The sequence below is a fragment of the Salvelinus sp. IW2-2015 genome, linkage group LG7, assembly GCF_002910315.2.
Source record: "Salvelinus sp. IW2-2015 linkage group LG7, ASM291031v2, whole genome shotgun sequence".
Taxonomy (NCBI): Eukaryota; Metazoa; Chordata; class Actinopteri; order Salmoniformes; family Salmonidae; genus Salvelinus; species Salvelinus sp. IW2-2015.
In genome coordinates, this window is record NC_036847.1 from 22,648,891 (window position 1) to 22,674,085 (window position 25,195).

General features: G+C 41.1%; 2 protein-coding genes across 3 annotated transcripts; one reads left to right on the forward strand and one right to left on the reverse strand.

Moving 5' to 3' along the window:
• The first annotated feature begins 11,893 nt into the window (after positions 1–11,893).
• Positions 11,894–16,512, forward strand: mfsd4ab (major facilitator superfamily domain containing 4Ab). 2 transcript variants are annotated; one of them, XM_023991431.2, is made up of 10 exons: positions 11,895–12,307; positions 12,995–13,193; positions 13,292–13,540; positions 13,725–13,887; positions 14,087–14,202; positions 14,303–14,476; positions 14,654–14,801; positions 15,005–15,075; positions 15,155–15,275; positions 15,388–16,512. In XM_023991431.2, exons 1-10 carry the CDS (start codon positions 12,078–12,080, stop codon positions 15,468–15,470), a joined length of 1,554 nt encoding a protein of 517 aa, XP_023847199.1. In that variant the 5' UTR covers positions 11,895–12,077; the 3' UTR covers positions 15,471–16,512. The 2 variants fall into 2 exon arrangements, with proteins under 2 accessions (XP_023847198.1, XP_023847199.1); XM_023991430.2 differs by lacking the exon at positions 15,388–16,512 and having other exon boundaries at positions 11,894–12,307; positions 15,155–15,381.
• On the reverse strand, positions 15,923–24,058 carry LOC111966616 (acidic mammalian chitinase). The gene is made up of 11 exons (XM_023991432.2): positions 23,983–24,058; positions 23,856–23,885; positions 23,139–23,340; positions 22,970–23,026; positions 21,964–22,129; positions 21,693–21,817; positions 21,387–21,510; positions 21,087–21,272; positions 18,328–18,447; positions 16,603–16,744; positions 15,923–16,469 (listed from the first exon to the last, which is right to left on the reverse strand). The coding sequence occupies exons 1-11, from the start codon at positions 24,005–24,007 to the stop codon at positions 16,165–16,167; spliced, it is 1,482 nt and encodes a 493-aa protein (XP_023847200.1). The 5' UTR covers positions 24,008–24,058; the 3' UTR covers positions 15,923–16,164.
• Positions 24,059–25,195: the final 1,137 nt, after the last annotated feature.

A 25,195-nucleotide genomic window follows, 5' to 3' on the forward strand; every position in this document is an offset into this window, starting at 1 on the left:
CTTCCTTTCAACCATAGCACTCCAGTTGATCCTTGCAGGCAGTGGGCGGCTGCTGATTATTCTCAAAGAATCTTAGTTTATCAACATCCAGATTGGAAAATGTTGTACATTTTGTTTAATCTGTTAGATTATAACTGCCGAAATTGACATGAACTTCGACATCTACTCCCAGCACAGAAAATGTGTGGATTTACAGGGAAGAAAAGAGCAGGCAATCCAAACATGTCAGAGAAGCACTGGGACTCAAATCAATGCAGGAAAATCCTCATTCCTCAAAGAGCTTTTTCACTATTCTTTGTTCAGGCCTTCTTTATTCCTTCTTTGTCCCCTTAAACAGTCCATCACTGGCAGAGGAAGAATGTAGTGTGCAGGGATGAAGCCAGCAGGTGCTATGCCCCTCTCTGAGCCACATTCACACTCTCTCTCTCAGCTTTCTTCTCCCTCCTTCCATCCGCCTCCCCTGTTAACACATTCCCCTTTGAGAAAATGGGGTGAAGGGAAGGGGGGAGAATATGAGCTACTGTATACGTAAGTGGAAGGGGAGAGAAATAAAGGGCAAGAAACCAGAGGGAAGAAGAAATGTGTGTGAATTGTTGAAGATTTAATTAGTAAAAAGGTTTAGGTCACGATGTCCCATGAGGCTCAGTTGGTAGAGCATGGCGCTTGCAATGCCAGGGTTGTGGGTTCGATGCCCACATTGCGACTAGTAAGGGGAAAAATTGAACATGGATGCACTCACTACTGTAAGTCGCTCTAGGTAAGGGTGTCTGCTAAATAACTAACATGTAAAATGTCACGACATCTTGATCAGCTCTGTAGTACAAGACTGATGAGGAAAAGGAGAAGAGAGTGTGTTGGAGAATGGTTAGATGGTGGGGAGAAATTAATCTTCATCCCTCCTCTTCTCCCCGGCTCCCTGTACATTCAGATCACAGCTTGTACCGCATCAATGCTTCAAGAAAAACCCAGTTTCACTGTCTCCCTGCCGCTACCAGCCCCAGACCCGACTCTATTCTGTCTCTCCTTCTCCCTTTCCATCAAATAGACATACAGGCTCAGTTCATTACTATTCACCAGGTCTCACTAAGACATGCTTCACTGCCCCACTCACTACCACTGGGTGCAGGGGAGGGGAGGGGAGGAGGGAAGGTAGAGACACAGATAAATCTTACAATGGAGGAGAATAAATCACAATAGACTATCCAGATGTGTGTAAAAAAAAAAAAAAAAAACACTTACTAGACTGTTATGTGCTATGTATCATCTGGTGGTTTGTTTTTCTGTTGTGTGATAGCATATATCCAGGTAAACAACAATGCTAGTTGTATTCTAATCCGCACCACCCCTAATATCCCTGAGTCTGGCAACAAATGCAGTGAACTAATGGAGCTTTCTGCTGTTTAGATTGAATCTCCATTACTAACGCACAATACAGATGTATTCAGTACATTCAGAAAGTATTCAGACCCCTTCCCTTTTTCCACATTTTGTTACGTTACAGCCTTACTCTAAAATTGATTAAACAAAACATTTTTCCTCATCAATTTACACACAATACCCCAGAATGACAAAGTGAAAACAGGTWTTTTTTTTWTTTTAGCAAATTTATTGAAAATAAAAAACAGATTACTTGTGTAAATAAGGTTTCAGACCCTTTGTTATGAGACTTGAAATTGAGCTCAGGTGCATCCTGTTTCAATTGATCATCCTTGAGATGTTTCTAAAACTTGATTGGAGTCCACTTGTGGTAAATTCAATTGATTGMACATGATTTTGAAAGGCACACACCTGTCTATATAAGGTCCCACAGTTGACAGTGCATATCAGAGCAAAAACCAAGACATGAGGTCGAAGAAATTGTTCGTAGAGCTCCGAGACAGGATTATGTTGAGGAAAAGATCTGGGGAAGGGTACAAAAATATTTCTGCAGCATTGGAAGGTCCCCAAGAACACAGTGGCCTCCATCATTCTTAAATGGAAGAAGTTTGGAACCACCAAGACTATTCCTAGAGCTGGCCGCCCGGCCAAGCTGAGTAATCGGGGGAGAAGGGCCTTAGTCAGGGAGGTGACCAAGAACCCGATGGTCACTGACAGAGCTCCAGAGTTCCTCTGTGGAGAGGGGAGAACCTTCCAGAAGGACAACCATCTCTGCAGCACTCTACCAATCAGGCCTTTTATGGTAGAGTAGCCAGACGGAAGCCACTCCTCAGTAAGAGGCACATGACAGCCCACTTGGAGTATGCCAAAAAGCACCTAAAGGACTCTCAGATCATAAGAAACAAGATTTTCTGGTCTGATGAAACCAAGATTGAACTCTTTGGCATGAATGCCAAGTGTCACATCTGGAGGAAACCTGGCACCATCCCTACAGTGAATCATGGTGGTGGCAGCATCATGCTGTGGGGATGTTTTCAGCGGCAGTGACTAGGAGACTAGTCAGGATCGAGGGAAAGATGAATGGAGCAAAGTACAGAGAGATCCTTGATGGAAAACCTGCTCCAGAGAGCTCAGGACCTCAGACTGGGGCGAAGGTTCACCTTCCAACAGGACAACGACTCTAAGCACACAGCCAAGACAAAGCAGGAGTGGCTTCGGGACAAGTTTCTGAATGTCCTTGAGTGGCCCAGACAAAGGCCAGACTTGAACCCGATCGAACATCTCTAGAGAGCCTTGAAAATAGCTGTGCAGAAACGCTCCCCATTCAACCTGACAGAGCTTGAGAGGATCAGCAGAGAAGAATGGGAGAAACTCCTCAAATACAGGTGTGCCAAGCTTGTAGAGTCACACCCAAGACGACTCGAGGCTGTAATCACTGCCAAAGGTGCTTCAACAAAGTACTGAGTAAAGGGTCTGAATACTTATGTAAATGTGATATTTCAGTTGTATAGTTTTATACATTTGCAATAATTTCTCAAATCCCATTTTTGCCTTGTCATTATGGGGTATTGCGTGTAGATTGATGAGGGAAAACAATTTAATCTATTTTAAGATAAGGCTGTAACGTAGCAAAATGTGGAAAAAGTTAAGGGGTCTGATTACTTTCCGAATGCCCTGTATGTTCATCCATGTAAATTGTTAAAACGCTTATGCCTTTTGTGCATGATATGTATACATTATTCACACATCAATCTAGCCTAGTGTTACATCCAAACGAGAGTTCACTATAGTTCACCTGTTGCTTTCAACCACATAAAACATCTGGGTTTTCAGCCATGAACTCACCTCCAACATGAGCACTTAAAAGATACTGTAAAAAATACCTTTGATAAAAGGTTGCTTGCTTTGTCAAGAACAATTTTAATGTTGTGGCTCTTCAAAATAATCTAAAAGTATGTCTTAAAGAGGATCTTGATATGATAATGGACTTACACTGAGTATACAAAATATTTCTTTCTATGACAGACTGACGAGGTGAATCCAGGTGAAAGCTATTATCCCTTATTGATGTCACTTGTTAAATCCATTTCAATCAGTGTAGATGAATGGGAGGAGACCGGTTAAAGAACATTTTAGACAATTGAGACATGTATTGTGTATGTGTGCCATTCAGAGGGTGAATGTTCAAGACAAAAGAAAATATGTGCCGATGTATGGTAGTAGGTGCCAGGCTCACCGGTGTGTCAAGAAATGCAACGATGATGGGGTTTTCACGCTCAACAGTTTCCTTGTGTAGCAAGAATGGTCCACCACCCAAAGGACATCCAGTCAACTTGACACAACTGTTTGAAACGTTGGAGTCAACATGGGCCAGCATCCCTGTGGAACACTTTCAACACCTTGTAGAGTCCATGCCCTGACGAAATGAGCTTGTTCTGAGGGCGAAAGTTGGGGGTGCAACTCAATATTAGGAAGGTGTTCCTAGTGTTTGGTACACTCAGTGTATGATGCAGCAGTGACTAGGCTGCCTAATCTTAACTGTTTTTTTGGGGGGTTCATTCGTGTCCTTTGACATCAGTTGTTCCAGTTTTACTGTTGTTCAATTAGGTGAAATCTTACTCTAAGAAATTATTGATTACGATTTCTATGAGCAACGTTGAAGAGTTAATGGAATGGCACCACAGAATAGCCATTGCTGCTGTTGTAAACCTGTGTGCCAGCTAGGGGAAACTAGCTGGCACATCTGATTATCTTCTGAGGCCTCTGCATCTGATTGGACTTTGATTCTTTAGGAACACTGGGTGGGTATTTTTCTGACAGCAGTGCTTGTGTCACGTCTGCTCCCGCTCTTCCCTCCCCCTGGCGCTTGAGGGCGCTAGGTTGCCCTGCATCACGCACTCCTACCATCCATCACGCACACCTGCCTTCCCTCGTCACGCACATCAGCGTTATTGGACTCACCTGGACTCACTTATCACCTGTTAATTTCCTCCCCTATATTTGTCAGTTCCCCAGCTCTGTTCCCCACTGCTGCATTGTATTGTTTTTGTCTTTAACATTGGTTTGCTGACGCTGTTCCTGTCTCGTTCTATGTCCGTCTTTATTAAATGTTTTACTCCCCGCACCTGCTTCATCTCTCCAGCATCAAACCATGTGACAGCTTGGGTGATCAGAGCTGCTTCACTGAACTTTAATCTAGTATAAGGATATCATGGGAGGACTTTTCAAGGAATTATGCTTCATGCTCATTTGACCACAGCCATTTTCTACTGTAAGTGACACTTCTCACATTCAACCACATTTTGACCCCCATCCCTGAGACTGATACATTAGTTGACTTGTTTCTATGAACCATGGTTACAAAAACGGCTCATATTATTCTTTTGGATAATTCATCTTGCATCATGTTGTTATTTTAAGTCTGTCATATTGTAATACACTGGAAACCCTAGGATTCATTCATTGCAACCGCCAAGGTCCTGTAAAGATGGAGAACTTGCAGGCATTTGTTGCTGCCACTTAAGAACCTGATTAAATTAACTTCTACCTCGCATTCAGAATTAGGAAAATAGTTTACAAGACTTCAATAAAATAGGTTTTCAGTTTTTTTTCCTGAGTGGTAGTGCTATTTTGCTCTGCAGTGCTAACATTATGCTATTGCTCAGCTGCCTGTCTTTTGCATTCWACATATCCTTGACTCTATTTTTGGCCTTGGAAAGGGGTAGCATGGGGGTATCTCTGTCCGAGGGGAGGGGTGGGGCCAGGTTTGACACAACTCATGTCTCTGTGCCCTCCAAAGCACTGAAAGGTGAGTGACAGATTCTCCATTGCTAGAAGCGTGAAGAGTCAATTTCAATTCCAGAGCCCATTTAGAAACTAAATTGAACATGGACATTTATGGCTTATCGTTATAGCTCTCTGGACAATCTGAACATTACCTCAGAATGGAGCCCTGTCTGGTTGGGACAACAAATCTTTAGTCTTATAACTTGTTTACTCTTTAAAAATCATTGGCACTCTTCTCTTTAGGCATTTTAGTCAATTCTAATTTCAAAGTAGGCCTACATTAAAATGTACTTTTAGATAAATGTCAATAGCACTAGCTACATTATCTTAAGGGATTGTAGGGCTGGTGTGAGTTATAGCAGTATAAATGTCTCTTGATGAAAGAAGTGAGGCAACATGTTCTCCTTCTTATTACAGTGACAGCTTCAACAGCAAAACAATCTGCAGTCCCTCCCCCTTACTGCAGCCAGTCTTACTAGAACCCTGGGGGAAATACAAGAGAGACCCGCAGCAAAAACAGGGGGGGCCGGGAGGAAGAATAGGGGGCCGGGAGTAAAAAAGTGAAACTAGCAGATTAAGATTCCATACACAGTTTGACCTCGCACTGTCTTAGGCCTCTGATTAAGTGTTGGCTAAATGTCAGACTATGGAGATGAGACGGAGTTGAGAGGCCTGAACCGCTTCTCTCTAGTTTATGCCCGGCTACTGATGTTGATGTGGCCAGCATACTAAATGTCAGAAGGCTTCAACAGAAAAAATGTGTTTGTGTGTGTGAGCGAATGTGTGCCTATATGCGACACACCGAGACAAAAGAGGTGACAAAGAGAAAAAATATTAGAGGTTGATTCATGGGCATTAATCCTGCAGAGAAAATGAAAAACTGTCTGCCAGAACTCAGTTTGTTTTCATTTAATATGATCGATAACGCATGGATCAAGATACGTGACAAAGTTTGTCTTCTATTCAGAGTGTAAAAGTGTTCATCTCAGAAACATTCAGTATTAGAGACATCTGACTTGCAGGATTAATCAGCATATTTTCTCTTCACTAAATCTATTTACAGAACATCTACTATGGCTAAATAAATCATTCTGTGTCATAATCTTATTTCATTTCTACATTCTGTCGCCAATCTTATGAAGAAGGGCCGTCTTTATGTTGATATTGCCATAATTGGCATTTAATTTCATTGGATACAATTACTGAGCAGTAAATGTAATTTCATGTTGACAAAATGCAACCACCCAACCATCCAATGATGGGATTTATAAATCAATTATCTGGGCTCCCGAAAGGACTGATCTCTATAATATACAGTGTAAACAACTTTTGGAAAGCTCATATTCTAAGCTAGCCATTAAAAAAGTATGGTCCACAGACCTAATTGAATCTGAACAACCCTTTAAGTTAACTGGAACAGAGTATGGAAAAATATGAGTTTCAAGTTTTAATGTCACATGCACACGTATAGTGAAATTCCTTTCTTGCTAATTTAAAACCCAACAATGCAATAATCAATAGCATTGTATTACTAGAAAAAAAACACAAGTAATATGAAATACACAAAGTAAGTAAGTATGCATACTATATAAAGGAAATATTTAAAAAGTCAGTTCCGATACCATATTTACATGTGCAGGGATACTGGAGTTGTGGAGGTCAATATGTATCGGGGTAAGGGGACTAGGCAACAGGATATAAGATAAACAGAGTAGCAGCAGCTTGTATGTGTGCGGGTGTGTAGAGTCAGTATAAATGTATGCACGAAAATAGTATGACAATGTATGCACACAGTACTGTAAGTCGCTCTGGATAAGAGCATCTGCTAAATGACAAAAAAGACGTGTGTGCATATTATGTGTGAGTGAGCAGATGATGGAGTGACAGTGTGTGTGTAGGCCCTGTCAGTGTGCATAGAGAGAGTCCAAATACTGAAATAAAAGGTCAATAAAGATACAAGGCTAACTCAGTCTGTGTAGCTATTTTGTTAGCCATTTATCAGTTGTATTGCTTGAGGATAGAAGCTGTTCAAGAGCCTGTTTGTGTCACACTTGATGTACTGGTACCTCTTGCCGTGCGGCAGCAGAGAAAATAGTCTATGGCTTGGGTGGTTGGAGCCTATGAAGATTTTCCAGGCCTTCTTTTCACACCGCCTGATATATAGGTCCTGCATGGCAGGAAGCTTGTTCCCAGTGATGTACTGGGCGGTCCGCACAACCCTCTGTAGCTCCATGCGATCGAGGGTGGTGCTATTGCCATACCAAGCAGTGATGTTCGTGACTTCTTCACAACTGTGCGTGTGTGTTTGGACTATTTTAAGTCTAGTGATTTGGACACAGAGGAACTGAAGCTGTCTACGTGCCTCCACTGCCCCCCCCTCCCGCACAGTTTTTTAAATTTTTAGTGGCAATCTATGGGTACATGTTTCATAAAAGTATCATTTGAAATGGATAATGTACCTATACATGATAATGTATCCCCAACAAAAAATGGGGTTCACATTTTTTTTTAAGGTAAGCTAAAGGAAATGCAACGTATGTGCACCATCTAGTGTTTAAAGTCAACAACCTCAACCCCACTATAATCAGAGCGTTAGTACGCAAGCGGTACTTCATTAGATGTGATATTTTGATGATGTAGTTGTGGATTATAACTCTGGGATATAATAAAAACAATATACAGTATTAACACTTTAAAAGATATATATAGTATAATAGTAGTATGTAACAAATAGTGATTGTGATAGTTAGACCAGGTTTCTTAACCAATTTTTTGAGAGATTGAGTAAAAAATAATACTTTGTTTGCAATAGACACCAATTCTTATAATTCTGCTTGTGACAACTTTGGCAGAACCAGTTCTACCAACCATGGAAAACCACCATCTTCATTCAAATTACAATGTAGTTGAAATTTAACAACCGCCTTACAAATCTCTGCAAGGATGTTAGTTTGTTGACATTGTTAGTTGACAATTACCTAAAACGTTACTTGTGTGTTGGTGTAACCTTGAAAGAGGAAGTGTGCAGGCTGATTGTCGTTAATCAATGCCTTTTATAAAAACATATACAGTATTTCTCAGGGCCATGACTCAACCAGCATCTCCGCTCCAAGGAATAGACTTGGCAAATCAGTTACACAATATGAACCCAGCAAGTTGTTCAATTTTGGGCACAGTTTATCCACTTTCACACACATGGAACTACGTTGCCTTCGGAATATATTCAGACCCCATGACCTTTTCCACATTTTGTTACGTTACAGCCGTATTCTAAAATGGTTTAAATAAATAAAAATCCTCAGCAATCTACACACAATACCCCATAATGACAAAGAAAAAACAGGTTTGTAGACTTTTTTGCAAATGTATAAATAAATAAATAGAAATCCCTTATTTACATACAGTTGAAGTCGAAAGTTTACATACACTTAGGTTGGAGTCATTAAAACTTGTTTTTCAACCACTCCACACATTTCTTGTTAACAAACTATAGTTTTGGCAAGTCGGTTAGGACATCTACTTTGTGCATGACACAAGTAATTTTTCCAACAATTGTTTACAGACAGATTATTTCACTTATAATTCACTGTATCACAATTCCAGTGGGTCAGAAGTTTACATACACTAAGTTGACTGTGCCTTTAAACAGCTTGGAAAATTCCAGAAAATTATGTCATGGCATTAGAAGCTTCTGATAGGCTAATTGACATAATTTGAGTCAATTGGAGGTGTACCTGTAGATGTATTTGAGGCCTACCTTCAAACTCAGTGCCTCTTTGCTTGACATCATGGGAAAATCAAAATAAATCAGCCAAGACCTCAGGAAATAAATTGTAGACATCCACAAGTCTGGTTCATCCTTGGGAGCAATTTCCAAACGCCTGAAAGTACCACGTTCATCTGTACAAAAAATAGTACACAAGTATAAACACCATGGGACCACGCAGCGGTCATACCACTCAGGAAGGAGATGCGTTCTGTCTCCTAGAGATGAATGTACTTTGGTGCGAAAAGTGCAAATCAATCCCAGAACAACAGCAAAGGACCCTGTGAAGATGCTGGAGGAAACGGGTACAAAAGTATCTATATCCACAGTAAAACAAGTCCTATATCGACATAACCTGAAAGGCCACTCAGCAAGGAAGAAGCCACTGCTCCAAAACCGTCATAAAAAAGCCAGACTATGGTTTGCAACTGCACATGGGAACAAAGATCGTACTTTTTGGAGAAATGTCCTCTGGTCTGATGAAACAAAAATATAACTGTTTGGCCATAATGACCATTGTTATGTTTGGAGGAAAAAGGGGGATGCTTGCAAGCCGAAGAACACCATCCCAACCGTGAAGCACAGGGGTGGCAGCATCATGTTGTGGGGGTGCTTTGCTGCTGGAGGGACTGATGCACTTCACTAACTAGATGGCACCATGAGGAAGGAAAATTATGTGGATATATTGAAGTAACATCTCAAGACATCAGTCAGGAAGGTAAAGCTTGGTCGCAAATGGATATTCCAAATGGACAATGACCCCAAGCATACTTCCAAAGTTGTGGCAAAATGGCTTAAGGACAACAAAGTCAGGGTATTGGAGTGGCCATCACAAAGGCCTGACATCAATTCCATAGAAAATTTGTGGGCAGAACTGAAAAAGAGTGTGCGAGCAAGGAGGCCTACAAACCTAACTAAGTTACAGCAGCTCTGTCAGGAGGAATGGGCCAAAATTCACCCAACTTATTATGGGAAGGTTGTGGAAGGCTACCCAAAATGTTTGACCCAAGTTAAACAATTTAAAGGCAATGCTACCAAATACTAATTGAGTGTATGTAAACTTCTGACCCACTGGGAATGTGATAAAATATATAAAAGCTGAAATAAATCATTCTCTCTACTATTATTCGGACATTTCACATTTTTTAAATAAAGTGGTGATCTTAACTGACCTAAGACAGGGAATATTTATTAGGATTAAATGTCAGGAATTGTGAAAACTGAGTTTAAATGTATTTGGCTAAGGTGTATGTAAACTTCCGACTTCAACTGTAAGTATTCAGACCTTTTGCTATGTGACTCCAAATTGAGCTCAGGTGCATCCCGTTTCCATTTATCTATGGTAAATTCAATTAATTGGACATGATTTGGAAAGGCACACACCTGTCTATATAAGGTCCCAAAGTTGACCGTGCATGTCAGAGCAAAAACCAAGACACGAGGTCGAAGGAATTGACCGTTGAGCTCCGAGACAGGATCGTGTCAAGGCACAGATCTGGGGAAGGGTACCAAAAAATGTCTGCAGCATTGAAGGTCCCCAAGAACACAGTGGCCTCCATCATTTTTAAATGGAAGATGTTTGGAACCACCAAGAATTTTCCTAGAGCTGGCCGCCCGGCCAAACTGAGCAATCGGGGGAGAAGGGCCTTGGTCAGGGAGGTGACCAAGAACCCGATGGTCAATCTGACAGAGCTCTAGAGTTCCTCTGTGGAGATGGGAGAACCTTCCAGAAAGACAACCATTTCTGCCCACTTTTTTTTTTGTATCCATTTTAGAATAAGGTTGTAACATAACAAAATATGGAAAAAGTTTAGGGGTATGGAAACTTTCAAAAGGCACTGTATTTAGCCTTTCACAAGGATATGAAGCATATGTAGCATATTGCAGCATGAATGTGTAGTAAATGTGTAGCATAAATACTCTCTTCCAAATTACATGAAGGTCGATGTGTTAGCATCTATGTGGAGGATACTGGCCTGGGTGCAATATGGTAAGGAATAGGATTAAATAAATGCTTTTGATTCTTCGAATTGCTACCATTTGTTGGTCCCCATTCCTACTCTTTGACCTTGTTGTGACCCGAAAATTCATAACTGGCCATTAGCCTCAGTAAATCAATTCAGGGATGAGTTGTATGCCAGCAAACCAAGACGCTCACCAAGACGTTGCTGCTGCTAAACAATTTGATCTTCCTGTCATGGTTGAAGTTTTACAACAAATGTAAGGCAATATAAAACTAGTGGTGTTGTGTGATGCACATCCTCCAACCCCAGTCAACCTCCTAGACTTTAGACCTGCAAACAAGTTCATGTTGGTATACTTTATTTAACCTATATTTAGCTGGGGAGTCATTGCTAAAGTCTGCCATTTTAAATATACAACTGACAGCGAGTATAAGTGACACTTTGTCAATGACTTGCGATAATACTTTTCCCCACCTTGACTCTCATCACTTTCAGTACTTTCCCTTGCCGCCCACACAGAGAAAGTCTCGGGTCACAAACACTGGTAAAGGAGGAAGAGAGTCTGCCATATAAATGATCAAGAGCATGTTGTAGTCATTTTGAAGTTATATTCCAATAATATATAAAGTATGATGCTTTTACATCTATGGGAAGTTATTTTGGGCCCTCCACAGGTTAGGTCCCCTAAGCCCTCCTGGTGATACAACTCCATGATGGCACCAAGGGAAGCCAAGGCACTCTTTCATCCTGTGTCATTTCCTGACCTAAATGAATGAATGAATGAATGAATGGAGGGACATGAGTGACTAGGACAGATAAGACAATAGTTAGCTTTAAAATATAATTTTGACACAGTTTGACGCTTAACAGCAAATCATTGACACTTGAAAGATGCCCAATGTTCATAGAATCTCCTCTACCCATTAACTACAAAGGACATCCTTTCAGTTAAGTAATTTTGGTGGGAACTTGAAAATATTTAAAAGAGAGCAAATCACTCAAATATTATACTGCAAGACCTTCAGCAGGTAGAGACAGAGTAGTTACTAATCATACTGTTGACTGGACACCCAATAACATAAAGGCTAGTTAGGTCTACTACTGGACAATTCTCTTTGCAAAATTGTGGACTGACTTTTGTTCATAATTTCTCAATTTGAATTTCTGAAGCTTGTGGAACAATAATGTTTATAGAAGAGCGGATTATAACACTTTTTAAAAGGAACTTTCACCACACCTGTACATACTGGAGTGTGTTCTTCAGTTTTGGACTGTGTATAGCCTTCCTGGGACCCACCATATTGGACTTGCGATGTCAAACCCAGTCTACACTGAGCCAGATCACCTGGGTCTTCTTCTCCCAGCAGTTCTGCCTGCTCATCGGCAGCTCGATCGGAGGGGTCTTCAAGAAAACGTGAGTGACTATTCAAACAGTTCTCTGATCCCTGTGTGAAGCATAGGGTCGAAAAAATCTGGGAACTTAAAAAAAAAAAAAATCTGGTTTTCCCGAAATCCCGGTTGGTGGATTCCCGAAATCCATAATGTGCAACCCTACACTTTTAGAAAAAAAGGTGCTATCTAGAACCAAAAGGGTTCTTCGGCTGTCCCCATAGGAGAAACCTTTGAAGAACCCCTTTTAGTTCCAGGTAGAACCCTTTTGGATTCCATTTAGAACCCTTTCCACAGAGAGTTCTACCTGGAATCAAAAAGGGTTCTCCTACAGTATGGGAACTGTGTTCCTTGGATTCTCACTTTAAACCAATTCATGACAAAAAGATAGCTGTAATTTAAAGGGCTTTCTACGTAGTTCTAGGTACTGCATTTTTTTTTCATGCACTGGAAACAGAGTTCAGTAGCTTCTTTTTGCTTAAACTGTGAAATCACTGTGCAGAACCCTTAAGAGTGTGAGGGTTTGTGTATGCATCAGTTGGCAATTATCTCTGTAGCCTATTCTATCAACAGTGAGCCCCTAGCCAGCAGGCCTTTGCATATTTCAACCATAGTGTTGGCATACATCTTGTTCAATGTTTGAGCCATTCAAACCTCTAGTATATGTGTATGTTATTTCTAGTAGTAATAACTCCTCCCCTCTCTCCCAAAGGTTGTTCAGTGCTCTAGCTGCACTGTTCTTGTCCTCGCTACTCATCTCTATAATATTTGCCATCATCCCCCTCTGCCATAATGTGCTGCTGTTGGCTATTGCCATGGCTGTGTCCGGTCTGGCCATGGGCATCATTGACACCATCGCCAACATCCAGCTGGTCGCCATATATCAGAAGGACTCGGCTGTCTTTCTCCAGGTGAGAGAGTAACTATGCCCAGTTCAGTTCAGCTTTCAGAATATACCCAAAGTGCATTATATTTAGAATGAATGATAGAAACTTTGTTGTTTTTGCAGGCCCTCCACTTCTTCATTGGGTTCGGGGCGCTGGTGAGTCCTCTGATTGCTGATCCCTTCCTGTCTGAGACAGGCTGCAGGGTCGGGAACGTGACAGAAAATGTGACCGAGATCATGCACCACTTCAGGAACACGCTGAGGAACAGCCCCATTGTGATGCACAACGTGTCCGTGGACCACCTGCCCCTAGCAGAGGAGCCAGAGGAGTCCATCGTGTCCTACGCCTTCTGGATCATGGCAATGATCAATGTAAGATCTTGGAAAAGCATAGTGAGGTGAAATATAGTGTGTAAGCTCAAGCATAACGCTCCTAATATTGATTCCGCTCACTCTTAACTTTTAATAATGTTGATTGATTATTGCAAAGGCTTTGATCCAAGATTTTACATTTTTTCCCATGATACATCATTTGAATGATATTTTCCTCTCCCAGCTGCCAGTGCCAATGGCAGTGTTATTCCTGATGTACCAGGAGCAGTTGATCCCCTGCTGCCGCAGCACCACACCTCATTTGCTGGACAAAGACGAGCTGGCCATGGAGAACCAGGGGGCCGAGGGGCCTGACACAGAACCTAAAGACCAGGAGGAGGGAGGAGGTAAAGGGCAAAACTTAGTGTTTTGGATCTGATCTGAACTCCTCATTTCCTTTATAAGATGACAGTATAACCAAGATAATTTTAAAATTATAATACTTGGATCACATCAAAGTCTCAGAGTTTGGATCAGTTGAGAATTCACACCTACTGTACTAGCCAAGTGGTTTAGATCTCTCCTAATGTTTCTCTCGGTTTGCAGGTCATGGGGATATCTTCAGCTGCTGTCAGAATAACAACCTGCGTGAGTTGCCTGTGTCCTTCTTTGGGATTCATATCGTTGGTGGAATGGTCCTGTTCATGACCGATGGCATTGTGGTGAGTAGTACAGATTCTGTTATAACTATGCAGTCTGCTCCATATTAGTGTATGTATGCAGCAATGGATTCATCTGTGGACCTTCACTTTCTATTCCTAGGGTGCGTATGCAGGCTTTGTGTACACATATGCAGTGTCTCCCCCCATTTCTCTACCTAATAAGACTGCGGGATACCTGGTCAGTATCTTCTGGGCAGCCATTACTGCAGGACGTCTGGTGTCCATCCCTCTCACCTTCCGCTTCCAGCCCGTTCGACTGCTCATGATTAATCTGGTAATGCCAATGATAGAATATTTTATTAATCCCTAAAGAAAATGTATTAACATTAATGAAGGTGTGTAATAAAATATTTATTGTCTTTCAATTCCAATATGTTTATATTTAAATGGGCATTTCTCTCAATAATTGATTGTCTATATATCCAATTGAAGTCTTTCTTCATCTCTGCAGGCTGGTGTCATTGTCACAGTGTTGTTGCTGCTCGTCCTCGACACCAGCAGTATATTCCTGTTTGTTGGGACCACTCTACTGGGCCTGTTCCTCAGCAGCATCTTCCCCTGTATGCTGGCTTACACTGAGGACATCCTGGACTACCAAGGTACATTCATCAATCGCCAGCACAATAAGTGTCAATGACTCAGTAACAACACAGTAACGACTCAGTAACAACACAGTAACGACTCAGTAACAACACAGTAACGACTCAGTAACAACACAGTAATAGAGTGGTTTGATAAATGATGAGATACTACAGTATATAATCTCTCTGTTTTACTCTCCTTCTCTTTTCTCTCTTGGCAGGATGTGCAACCTCAGTTCTGGTAACAAGTGCTGGGATGGGAGAAATGGTCATGCAAGTCCTTGTTGGATCGGTAAGACTGCACAGAGACGTAGTATATGTTAAAGAGAGGGGAAGATAAACAGTCTAATATTGTGCTTTGCATTCTCCAGATCATCCAGAGTGAAGGCAGCTATAGTTTCCTGCTCTGTGGCATGATCATCGGTTGTATGGGCTCCATCCTCTTCTTCGGGCTGCTGTTCTTACATCGCATGCACAGGAAATACCTCACTGGTACTAGGACCTCCTCAGCCATATCACAGTTGAACAAACTGTACATAGAGAAAAAAGTACATAATTTATCTGTAACCCATCTGTTCACATTCTAACCTTTCTCCCCCCACAGGAACCTCAGTGAAGTCAGCCATGGTGGAGGAGCTCCCACCAGCAGCAGTAGACAGTAAAACAGAACAGAAGGAGGGTAGCTGAGAGGATATGTAGCTGGGGCCATTTGATGCCCAGTATTGTTATTGACCAACAATGTAAAGAGGAAGAAAACACGCTGTTAGTGAAGACAAATACATACAGTACCAGGACCTGTGTAATGTTTTATCCATCCTGAAGGCTGCAATAGCCAGAGGAGTGAATAAGTCATGTTTAAGTTATTAATATATTCCAAATGATTTAGTCCCTCCTTTTTTCCTTCCTGAAAATGCCGCTACTGCTTCTTATTCCAATCATCATCATCCCTTTAGATATGCTAATGTTACCTTCTGTTTAAAGCCCCTATAGATAATTACTTTGTAATAAGTGTGTGAGCAAGGGGTAGTTAGGTTATAGTATATGAAAATAATGTGCTTTATTTTCAAGGCATTTGGATTGGTATGCATTGTTGCTCATTGTCACAATGTTGAAATGTTTAAAAAAAAAATGAACATGAGTTGAATGACAACTTTTTTTATTTCAACAGATAAGACAGTGAACTCTATTTTGCTTTCATTAATAGTTGTTCACAAGAAGGGGATAATTCAAAACATTTTAGAACAATTTATTGAAATAAGTCATTTTTTTTATTGCTATCTGAAATATAATGTAGGATATATACTCAAAAAGGGATGCCTCCAGTTCTAAAATGGAGGATATCTGACCATGAAATATCACCTGTCATTCTGAAGTAGGGACTTTAGGACCAGTTGCAGCAAGAGCATGAGGTGTCGAAGACCAGGCCAGTAGCACAGTACTGGAAGTAGGTCTTGCCCTGACTGCAGTTGTAGAACTGGTTCTTGTTCTTGGGGTCGGCGTACAGCCCAGCGGCCTTGCCAACACAGAAGTTACTGTCCATGCCACTGGTCCCACTGGTGTTCCCACCGCTCGAGCTGCCTCCACTGGAACTGCCTCCGCTCGAGCTGCCTCCAGAGTCCCCACCATCATCACCTCCATTGGTAGTTCCCTTAATAAGGGGCAGGGGAGTTGCAGGGGGATTGCAAGCTGAAATGGATATTTAAAAAATAAAACAAATTTAAAGAACATATTTTAGGTGTTTGATATAATTCTGTAGCACAGCAGTCAGAGATGTCATACATTTCTGCTATCGAACCCAATCTAGTGTGCAGGTCCTTACGTGCTGATTCCAGATTGAGGCCTTTCTTGAGGACGTTGATGAGAGGATATTTTCCCTGGCCACAGTAGGTGCCGGTATAGTCATCCATATCAAGAGTCCAGACCATGGCTCCTCCAAAGTTGTTCTTCTTCAGCCAGTCAACCTATAAACAGTGGTGTAAAGTAACTAAGTACAAATTCTTTGAACTACTACTTAAGTCGTTTTTTGGGGTATCTTTACTATTTATATTTTTATTACTTTTACTCCACTACATTCCTAAAGAAAATATATACTTTTTAGTCCCATACATTTTCCCTGACACCCAAAAGTACTTGTTACATTTCGAATGCTTAGGCAGGACAGCAATATGGTCCAATTCACACACCTATTAATATAACGCATTGTCATTCCTACCCACTGAGCACACACTGGTTGTTTCCACGTCATTTCATTGAAATGACCTTGAACCAACGTGGAATAGACATTGACGTGCCCAGCATGTACTGCCTCTGATCTGGAGGACTCACTAAACACAAATACTGCATTTGTAAATTATGTATGAGTGTTTGAGTGTGCCCCTGCAGTCAGTAAATAAATAAAAACTAGAAAATATTGCCATCTGGTTTGCTTTATATGAGGAATTTGATGTATAGRTTTTACTTTTACTCAAGTTGACAATTGAGTACGTTTTTCACCACTGTACTTAAGTACCAGATACATTTAGACTTTTACTCAAGTAGTATTTTACTAGCTGACTTTTAATCATTTTCTGTTAAGGTATCTTTACCTTTACTCAAGTATGACTATTGAGTACCTGTTCCACAACTGCCTATAGACAGCTAGAGGCACAACGTAAAATGTTAGCTGGCAAAAAGGCGCAACATGTTTTGTGGAGTTCAACACATGCAGAGAAACCCGGTTGAACAACTTGATGCACTACTATAAGGTAATCCCTAGAGAGCAGCCACACTAATCATTTCTATGTTATGAATGCACATTCATGTGCAGTGCAATATTGATGCTGTCGTGTGTGTTGAATTTACTTGTGTATATAAAAGCATGCCATAAACACATATTTTTCATATTACCATCTTAAGGGTGTGTGTGCTGGAAACACATTTAGCAGACTGTTTGATCGAGTCTCGCCACTCACGTTTTATACACTGAGTGTACGAATCATTAAGAACACCTTCCTAATATTGAGTTGCACCCCGTTTTGCCCTCAGAACAGCCTCTATTTGTCAGGGCATGGACTCGACAAGGTGTTGGAAGAGATCTATAGGGATGGGGGCCCAGGTTGACTCCAATGCTTCCCATAGTTGTGTGAAGTTGGCTGGATGTCCTTTGGGTGGTGGACCATTCTTGATACACACGGAAACTGCTGAGCGTGAAAACCAATCACCATTGTAGTTCTTGACACACTCAAACCGGTGTGCCTGGCACCTACTTCCATACCTCGTTCAAAGGTGCTTAAATCATTTTCTTGCCCATTCACCCTCTGAATGGCACACATAGACTATCTATGTCTCAATTGTCTCCTCCCCTTCATCTACACTGATTGAAGTGGATTTAACAAGTGACATCAATAAGGGATCATAGCTTTCACCTGGATTCATCTGGTCAGTCTATGTCACGGAAAGAGCATGTTCCTAGTGTTTTGTACACTCAGTGTATGTCACCATAATGCTTAAAAAAAAGTAGTTTCACATTGCAACAAATACAATTTTTTTATTGTATTGTTCTTACCTTGATCCCAAAGCTCTTGACATTGTCATAGCCCACCCACTGGGTTCCTTTGTAGGCGTACGGCACGTCCTGTGGTGCGTCCCAAACCTCAGTGGCTCCGTCTTTCAAAAACCCACAGATCTGTGATACAGTTGAAGTCGGAAGTTTACATACACCTTATCCAAATACATTTAAACTCAGTTTTTCACAATTCCTGACATTTAATCCAAGTAAAAATTCCCTGTCTTAGGTCAGTTAGGATCACCACTTTATTTTAAGAATGTGAAATGTCAGAATAATAGTAGAGAGAATGATTTATTTCAGCTTTTATTTTTCATCACATTCCCAGTGGATCAGAAGTTTATATACACTCAATTAGTATTTGGTAGCATTGCCTTTAAATTGCTTAACTTGGGTCAAACGTTTCAGGTAGCCTTCCACAAGCTTCCCACAATAAATTGGGTGAATTTCGGCCCATTCCTGTAACTGAGTCAGGTTTGTAGGCCTCCTTGCCCTTGCACACTCTTTTTCAGTTCTGCCCACAGATTTTCTAGGATTGAGATCAGGGCTTTGTGATGGCCACTCCAATATCTTGACTTTGTTGTCCTTAAGCCATTTTGCCACAACTTTGGAAGTATGCTTGGGGTCATTGTCCATTTGGAAGACCCATTTGCGACCAAGCTTTAACTTCCTGATTGATGTCTTGAGATGTTGCTTCAATATACCCACATCATTGTCCTTCCCTCATGATGACATCTATTTTGTGAAGTGCACCAGTACCTCCTGCAGCAAAGCACCGCCACAACATGATGCTGCCACCCCTGTGCTTCACAGTTGGGATGGTGTTCTTCGGRTTGCAAGCATCCCCCTTTTTCCTCCAAACATAACGATGGTCATTATGGCCAAACAGTTCTATTTTTGTTTCATCAGACCAGAGGACATTTCTCCATAAAGTACGATCTTTGTCGCCATGTGCAGTTGCAAACCGTAGTCTGTCTTTTTTATAGCAGTTTTGGAACAGTGGCTTCTTCCTTGCTGAGCGGCCTTTCAGGGTATGTTGATATAGGACTTGTTTTACTGTGGATATAGATACTTTTGTACCTGTTTCCTCCAGCATCTTCACATGGTCCTTTGCTGTTGTTCTGGGATTGATTTGCACTTTTCGCACCAAAGTACATTCATCTGTAGGAGATAGAACGCGTCTCCTTCCTGAGCGGTATGATGGCTGGTGTTTATTCTTGCGTACTATTGTTTGTACAGATGAACGTGGTACCTTCAGGCGTTTGGAAATTGCTCCCAAGGATGAACCAGACATGTGGAGGTTTACAATGTTTTTCCTGATGATTTTCCCATGATGTCAAGCAAAGAGGCACTGAGTTTGAAGGTAGGCCTTGAAATACATCCACAGGTACACCTCCAATTGACTCAAAAAATATGTCAATTAGCCTATCAGAAGCTTCTAAAGCCATGACATAATTTTCTGGAATTTTCCAAGCTGTTTAAAGGCACAGTCAACTTAGTGTATGTAAACTTCTGACCCACTGGAATTATGATACAGTGAATTATAAGTTAAATAATCGGTCTGTAAACAACTGTTGGAAAAATTACTTGTGTCATGCACAAAGTAGATGTCCTAACCGACTTGCCAAAACTGTAGTTTGTTAACAAGAAATTTGTGGAGTGGTTGAAAAACGAGTTTTAATGACTCCAACCTAAGTGTATGTAAACTTCCGACTTCAACTGTACATGAAAACACAGGGAATCAACAACACCTATCTCCATCAAGTGTCATCACTTTCTTTTGTTGTTCTTGAAAGTACACTGAACAAAAATATAAACGCAAAATGTAAAGTGTTGGTCCTATGTTTCATGAGCTGAAATAAAAGATCCCAGAAATGTTCCAGACGCACAAAAGCTTATTTCTCTCAAATTGTGTGCACAAATTTGTTTACACCCCTATTAGTGAGCATTTCTCCTTTGCCGAGATAATCCATCCACCGGACAGGTATAACAGATCAAGAAGCTGATAAAACAGCAGGATCATAACACAGGTGCACCTTGTGCTGGGGACAATAAAACGGCACTCTAAAATGTGAAGTTTTGTCACACAACACAATGCCACAGATGTCTTAAGTTTTGAGGGAGCATGCAATTGGCATGCTGACTGCAGTAATGTCCACCAGAGCTGTTGCCAGAGAATTGAATGTTAATTTCTCTACCATAAGCCGACTCCAACGTAGTTTTAGAGAATTTGGCAGTACGTCCAACCGGCTTCACAATCGCAGACTACGTGTATGGTGTTGTGTGGGCGTGTGGTTTGCTGATGTCAACGTTGTGAACAGAGTTCCCCATGATGGCGGTGGGGTTATGGTATGGGCAGGCATAAGCTACGGACAACGAACACAATCTCATTTTACTGATGGCAATTCAAATGCACAAAAATACTATGACGAGGTCCTGAGGCCTTTAGTGAGGCTTTAAAGGTATCTGTGACCAACAGATGCATATCTCTATTCCCAGTCATGTGAAATCCATAGATTAGGGCCTAATGAATTTATTTCATCATATGAACTGTAACTCAGTAAAATCAATGAAATTGTTCCATGTTGCATTTATATTTTTGTTCAGTATGATTTCCCTTGTTATGATAAAGCCATCAAATAAGAAGCAACCAGTTGAGTCGAAGTTGAGATACAATTGAAACCAGATCATAAGGAGGCCCTCAACAGTTAGAGTTCACTTTTTATGATGTAAGAAATAAATATCACCATTTAAAGTACCTCAAAGTAAGCCAGCTCTCCAGCCTCCTGTGTGTATTTGCCTGGAGTTCCAGCCCCGGCAATAGATGCTCCGATTCCGTTGTCAGCTGCATTCGTCAAGGTGAACGTGTTGCCGTAGGTGGGGAACCCAACGATCAGTTTCTCTGCTGGGGCTCCATGGTTCTTCCAGTAGTTCATAGCATAGTCCTGAAACACAATAGCTTTATATGTTAGTGTTTGCTGCCTGCTGGGTTAACTTCGCTCTTCAGCAGACTCATCACACCCACAAAGAGCCATCCACCCTTGTCCTGACATACTCACCACATTGAAGTAGATGAAGCCACCATTGTCAGCAGGGCTCTTGTACATGGGGCTGCACTCTCCAGTGAAGGGATCCCAGGAGCCGTGGAAGTCATATGACATGACATTGATCATGTCCAAGGCCCTAGAGGTTGCAAAAGTGGCAAACTGTTATTATATGGTCAGTATCATAGCCTGAATAGCAGTAATATCTTTTTGAGAAAGACAATGACTGTATGGTAGTATACAGGCTACAAAGTACAGTAGATAGGCCACTACAGAGTGAGTGTAGAGTGGATAGGTAACTACAGAGTGGATGGTGCCTACTGTCCAAGTTTGGGGATTTCGTAAGCAGAGCTGATGGTATCCCTTCCAGCGGAGACAGCAGCAGACAGCAGGAGACGGGCCTTGTTAGTCTGCTTAGCCTCCTTCTCAAATGCTGCCCTCATTTCCTGTTATCAACACTTTTTATTTATTTCACCTTTATTTAACTACGCAAGTCAGTATTAGGGTTTTACTATTTACTCAATAACTATTGCAACAGAAAAATATTAAACTCTCAGTTGTATTATTGTTGTTCTTGTTTAGTCAACTTTACCTCCACAAGAACAGAGTAGAGCTGCTGATCCTGAGGAGGGCTCCCTCTGTTGGCTGGGTACTCCCAGTCGATGTCCAGACCATCAAACTCATACTTCCTCAGAAACACTATCACAGAGTTGATGAAGGTCTGGCGGTTGGTGGGGCTGGCCACCATGGCAGAGAATCTGATGGGGGAATAGAATGACTCTAATCACGTTTCCATCCACAGTTTTTAGGCGAGTAAAGTCATACCTTATAAAAAAAATCACGACAGCTGTGATGGAAACATTACCTTTCGCTTAAATGTTATAAAAGCCTACAGATAATTTGTTCGTTTGACATGTAAAATTATGTTTTGCAAGAAATGGCGGTGGAAACGCCTTTATGCTCAAATAAGAATATAATGACCATCATATTGAAGTAAACTTGGGAGTCACGCGATGATATGGTGTGTGTGGTCATCCCACTACGACTCGGGAAAGCATGCAGTTTATTAGGCTACAGATTAAATACAGTATGAACTTCACAGGGTGGTGAAAGTGTACAGTGATGAGTTTGATGCTTCTTTCAATAAATATCGAGGGAATTATTTTATTGACATGATGATCGATGCTCTTAACCATAATAACCTCATAATGTAGACTGGCCTACCGGCACTGTCGGCCTATCTGCGAGCTGTTGGATAGATCGCACATTCCAAGACCATATTTGCTATTTTGCGCAACAGTTTTTGTGACAAAACTATCAGTAGAGTCGAAATGCAATGGAAACAGATTGAACTTCAGATTTGTATTCGGTACATGAAAATGTAAGCGAAAAAGTACATCTTATCTGCAACAAGTCTGTTTGTGGAAACACAACTGGGGGAAAATACATATTTTCATCATGCCAATTTTAGAATATTCGCATGAAAAAAATCTGCGAATATTCTGATGATCTATAGAGAGAAATAGAGGGAAATAGAGAGACACTGATGGCCGTTATCAAGAGGAAAGTATGCGAACAGATATAACGGATCATCTTACCCAGAAGAGCCGAAGTTCCATCCTCCAACAGACAGAAGAGTCTTCAAATTGCCATTCCTGTTGAAATACAATATGTTATTCCATATTAAGGGAAATTAAAGTAGTAAATTGATGACATTTGTCTCTCGACACAATCTCATGACGTGTTAGTTTCTCAGTAGGGGCTCACTGGTTCTTCAGGCCATTGAACTGGCTATAGAGCTCTACGTCATTCCACTCGAAGGTGGCCAGTTCGTTGTTCTTCATGGTGGCGAAGGCGTAGAGAAGATGGGTACACAGACATGGGTCAATGTCATTGGGCATGTAAATGGCGGGGGGTGGTCTGTACTGTGCCCAGTTTGTGAAGTAGCATGACAAAATGTAGGAGGACCCTGAGACACAAGTTAAAACAGGATATGAATAGTTTGATATTTGCTCATTCACTTGTTTATAGGATTGAATTACTTCATTTTCAACTATAGTCTCATAATCCACTTAGATTACATATTCTATTGCCCCATATTTAGTAAATTACAGATGTAGGATCTTAATTTGATCACCCTGTTGCAGGATAACTTTCCATCAATGCAGGAAATGTAAAACATGTGGTGTATTTGAGGTTTTAAAAGGCTTCTGAAGTTTGTAATTTTCACTTAGACATTTCAGACTAGATTTTACCTTGTGAAAAATGCATAAACCACTACAAAAATGAATGTAAATTAATTATAATCCACATAATAATTCACATTTCCTGTTACTGCAGGATTATTTTCCTGCTATAGTAAACTGGCTCAAATTAAGATACTACATACAGTATGCACTGTACTTGGTCTATGGACCACAACTGAGTTCAATTGAGACCCCTATCCCCAGCCTACAAAGAGTTTGTGTTCTGGAGTCCACTTACCGAGCTGTGCATGCAGCAGCAGGGCTAGAGCTATGGAAAGAGAAGACACAGATTACATTTTGTTATGCATACATTGGATGCATACCATACAATAATGTAGTGTTGAGCTTTCACCATAACTACTTACCCGTCACAAACAGAACTTTGCCCATGATTGCTTGAATAAAGACTGTGTCTATGGTTACCACTTTTATACAATCTGCATTTGTTCAAAACGCCTTGACATGCATTTTTGCAATAAAAGGGAATATTTACTAAAGATTATTGTGCATTACCAAAGATTAACATATTTGCTGGCTGTGAGGTGTGATTACCTATCTTTCCATTATGTTCTGCAGGTACACTGCCAAATTGGATTTCTCCTTGTGTGAAGGACTTTTATGATAGATTGTTTCATGAACATACTGATCATAACAGTAACTAACAAGTACACGTGGCCTACTTTGGGCCTTGTTTTGGTTGATACTTGGCACCTAAGAAAAGATGTATGCAAATACATCTGGGGCAAACAAGTATTTAGTCAGCCACCAATTGTGCAAGTTCTCCCACTTAAAAAGATGAGAGAGGCCTGTAATTTTCATCATAGGTACACTTAAACTATGACAGACAAAATGAGAAAAAAAATCCAGAAAATCACATTGTAGGATTTTTAATGAATTTATTTGCAAATTATGGTGGAAAATAAGTATTTGGTCACCTACAAACAAGCAAGATTTCTGGCTCTCACAGACCTGTAACTTCTTCTTTAAGAGGCTCCTCTGTCCTCCACTCGTTACCTGTATTAATGGCACCTGTTTGAACTTGTTATCAGTATAAAAGACACCTGTCCACAACCTCAAACAGTCACACTCCAAACRCCACTATGGCCAAGACCAAAGAGCTGTCAAAGGACACCAGAAACAKAATTGTAGACCTGCACCAGGCTGGGAAGACTGAATCTGCAATAGGTAAGCAGCTTGGTTTGAAGAAATCAACTGTGGGAGCAATTATTAGGAAATGGAAGACATACAAGACCACTGATAATCTCCCTCGATCTGGGGCTCCACGCAAGATCTCACCCCGTGGGGTCAAAATGATCACAAGAACGMTGAGCAAAAATCCCAGAACCACACGGGGGGACCTAGTGAATGACCTGCAGAGAGCTGGGACCAAGTAACAAAGCCTACCATCAGTAACACACTACGCCGCCAGGGACTCAAATCCTGCAGTGCTACGCCTGTCTCTTATACACATCTAGATGTGTATAAGAGACAGGTTTGGAGGACAAAGAATGCTGAGTTGCATCCAAAGAACACCATACCTACTGTGAAGCATGGGGGTGGAAACATCATGCTTTGGGG

Coding starts and splice junctions, on each gene's coding strand:
- mfsd4ab (XM_023991430.2), top strand. CDS start 12,078: ATGTTTATAGAAGAGCGGATTATAACACTTTTTAAAAGGAACTTTCAC. Junction 14,802..15,004: donor GGACATCCTGGACTACCAAG/GTACATTCATCA, acceptor CTCTCTTGGCAG/GATGTGCAACCTCAGTTCTG. Junction 15,076..15,154: donor TGCAAGTCCTTGTTGGATCG/GTAAGACTGCAC, acceptor TGCATTCTCCAG/ATCATCCAGAGTGAAGGCAG.
- LOC111966616 (XM_023991432.2), bottom strand. CDS start 24,007: ATGGGCAAAGTTCTGTTTGTGACGG. Junction 23,341..23,855: donor GCTGCTGCATGCACAGCTCG/GTAAGTGGACTC, acceptor CTTGTGTCTCAG/GGTCCTCCTACATTTTGTCA. Junction 23,027..23,138: donor TTCAATGGCCTGAAGAACCA/GTGAGCCCCTAC, acceptor GTATTTCAACAG/GAATGGCAATTTGAAGACTC.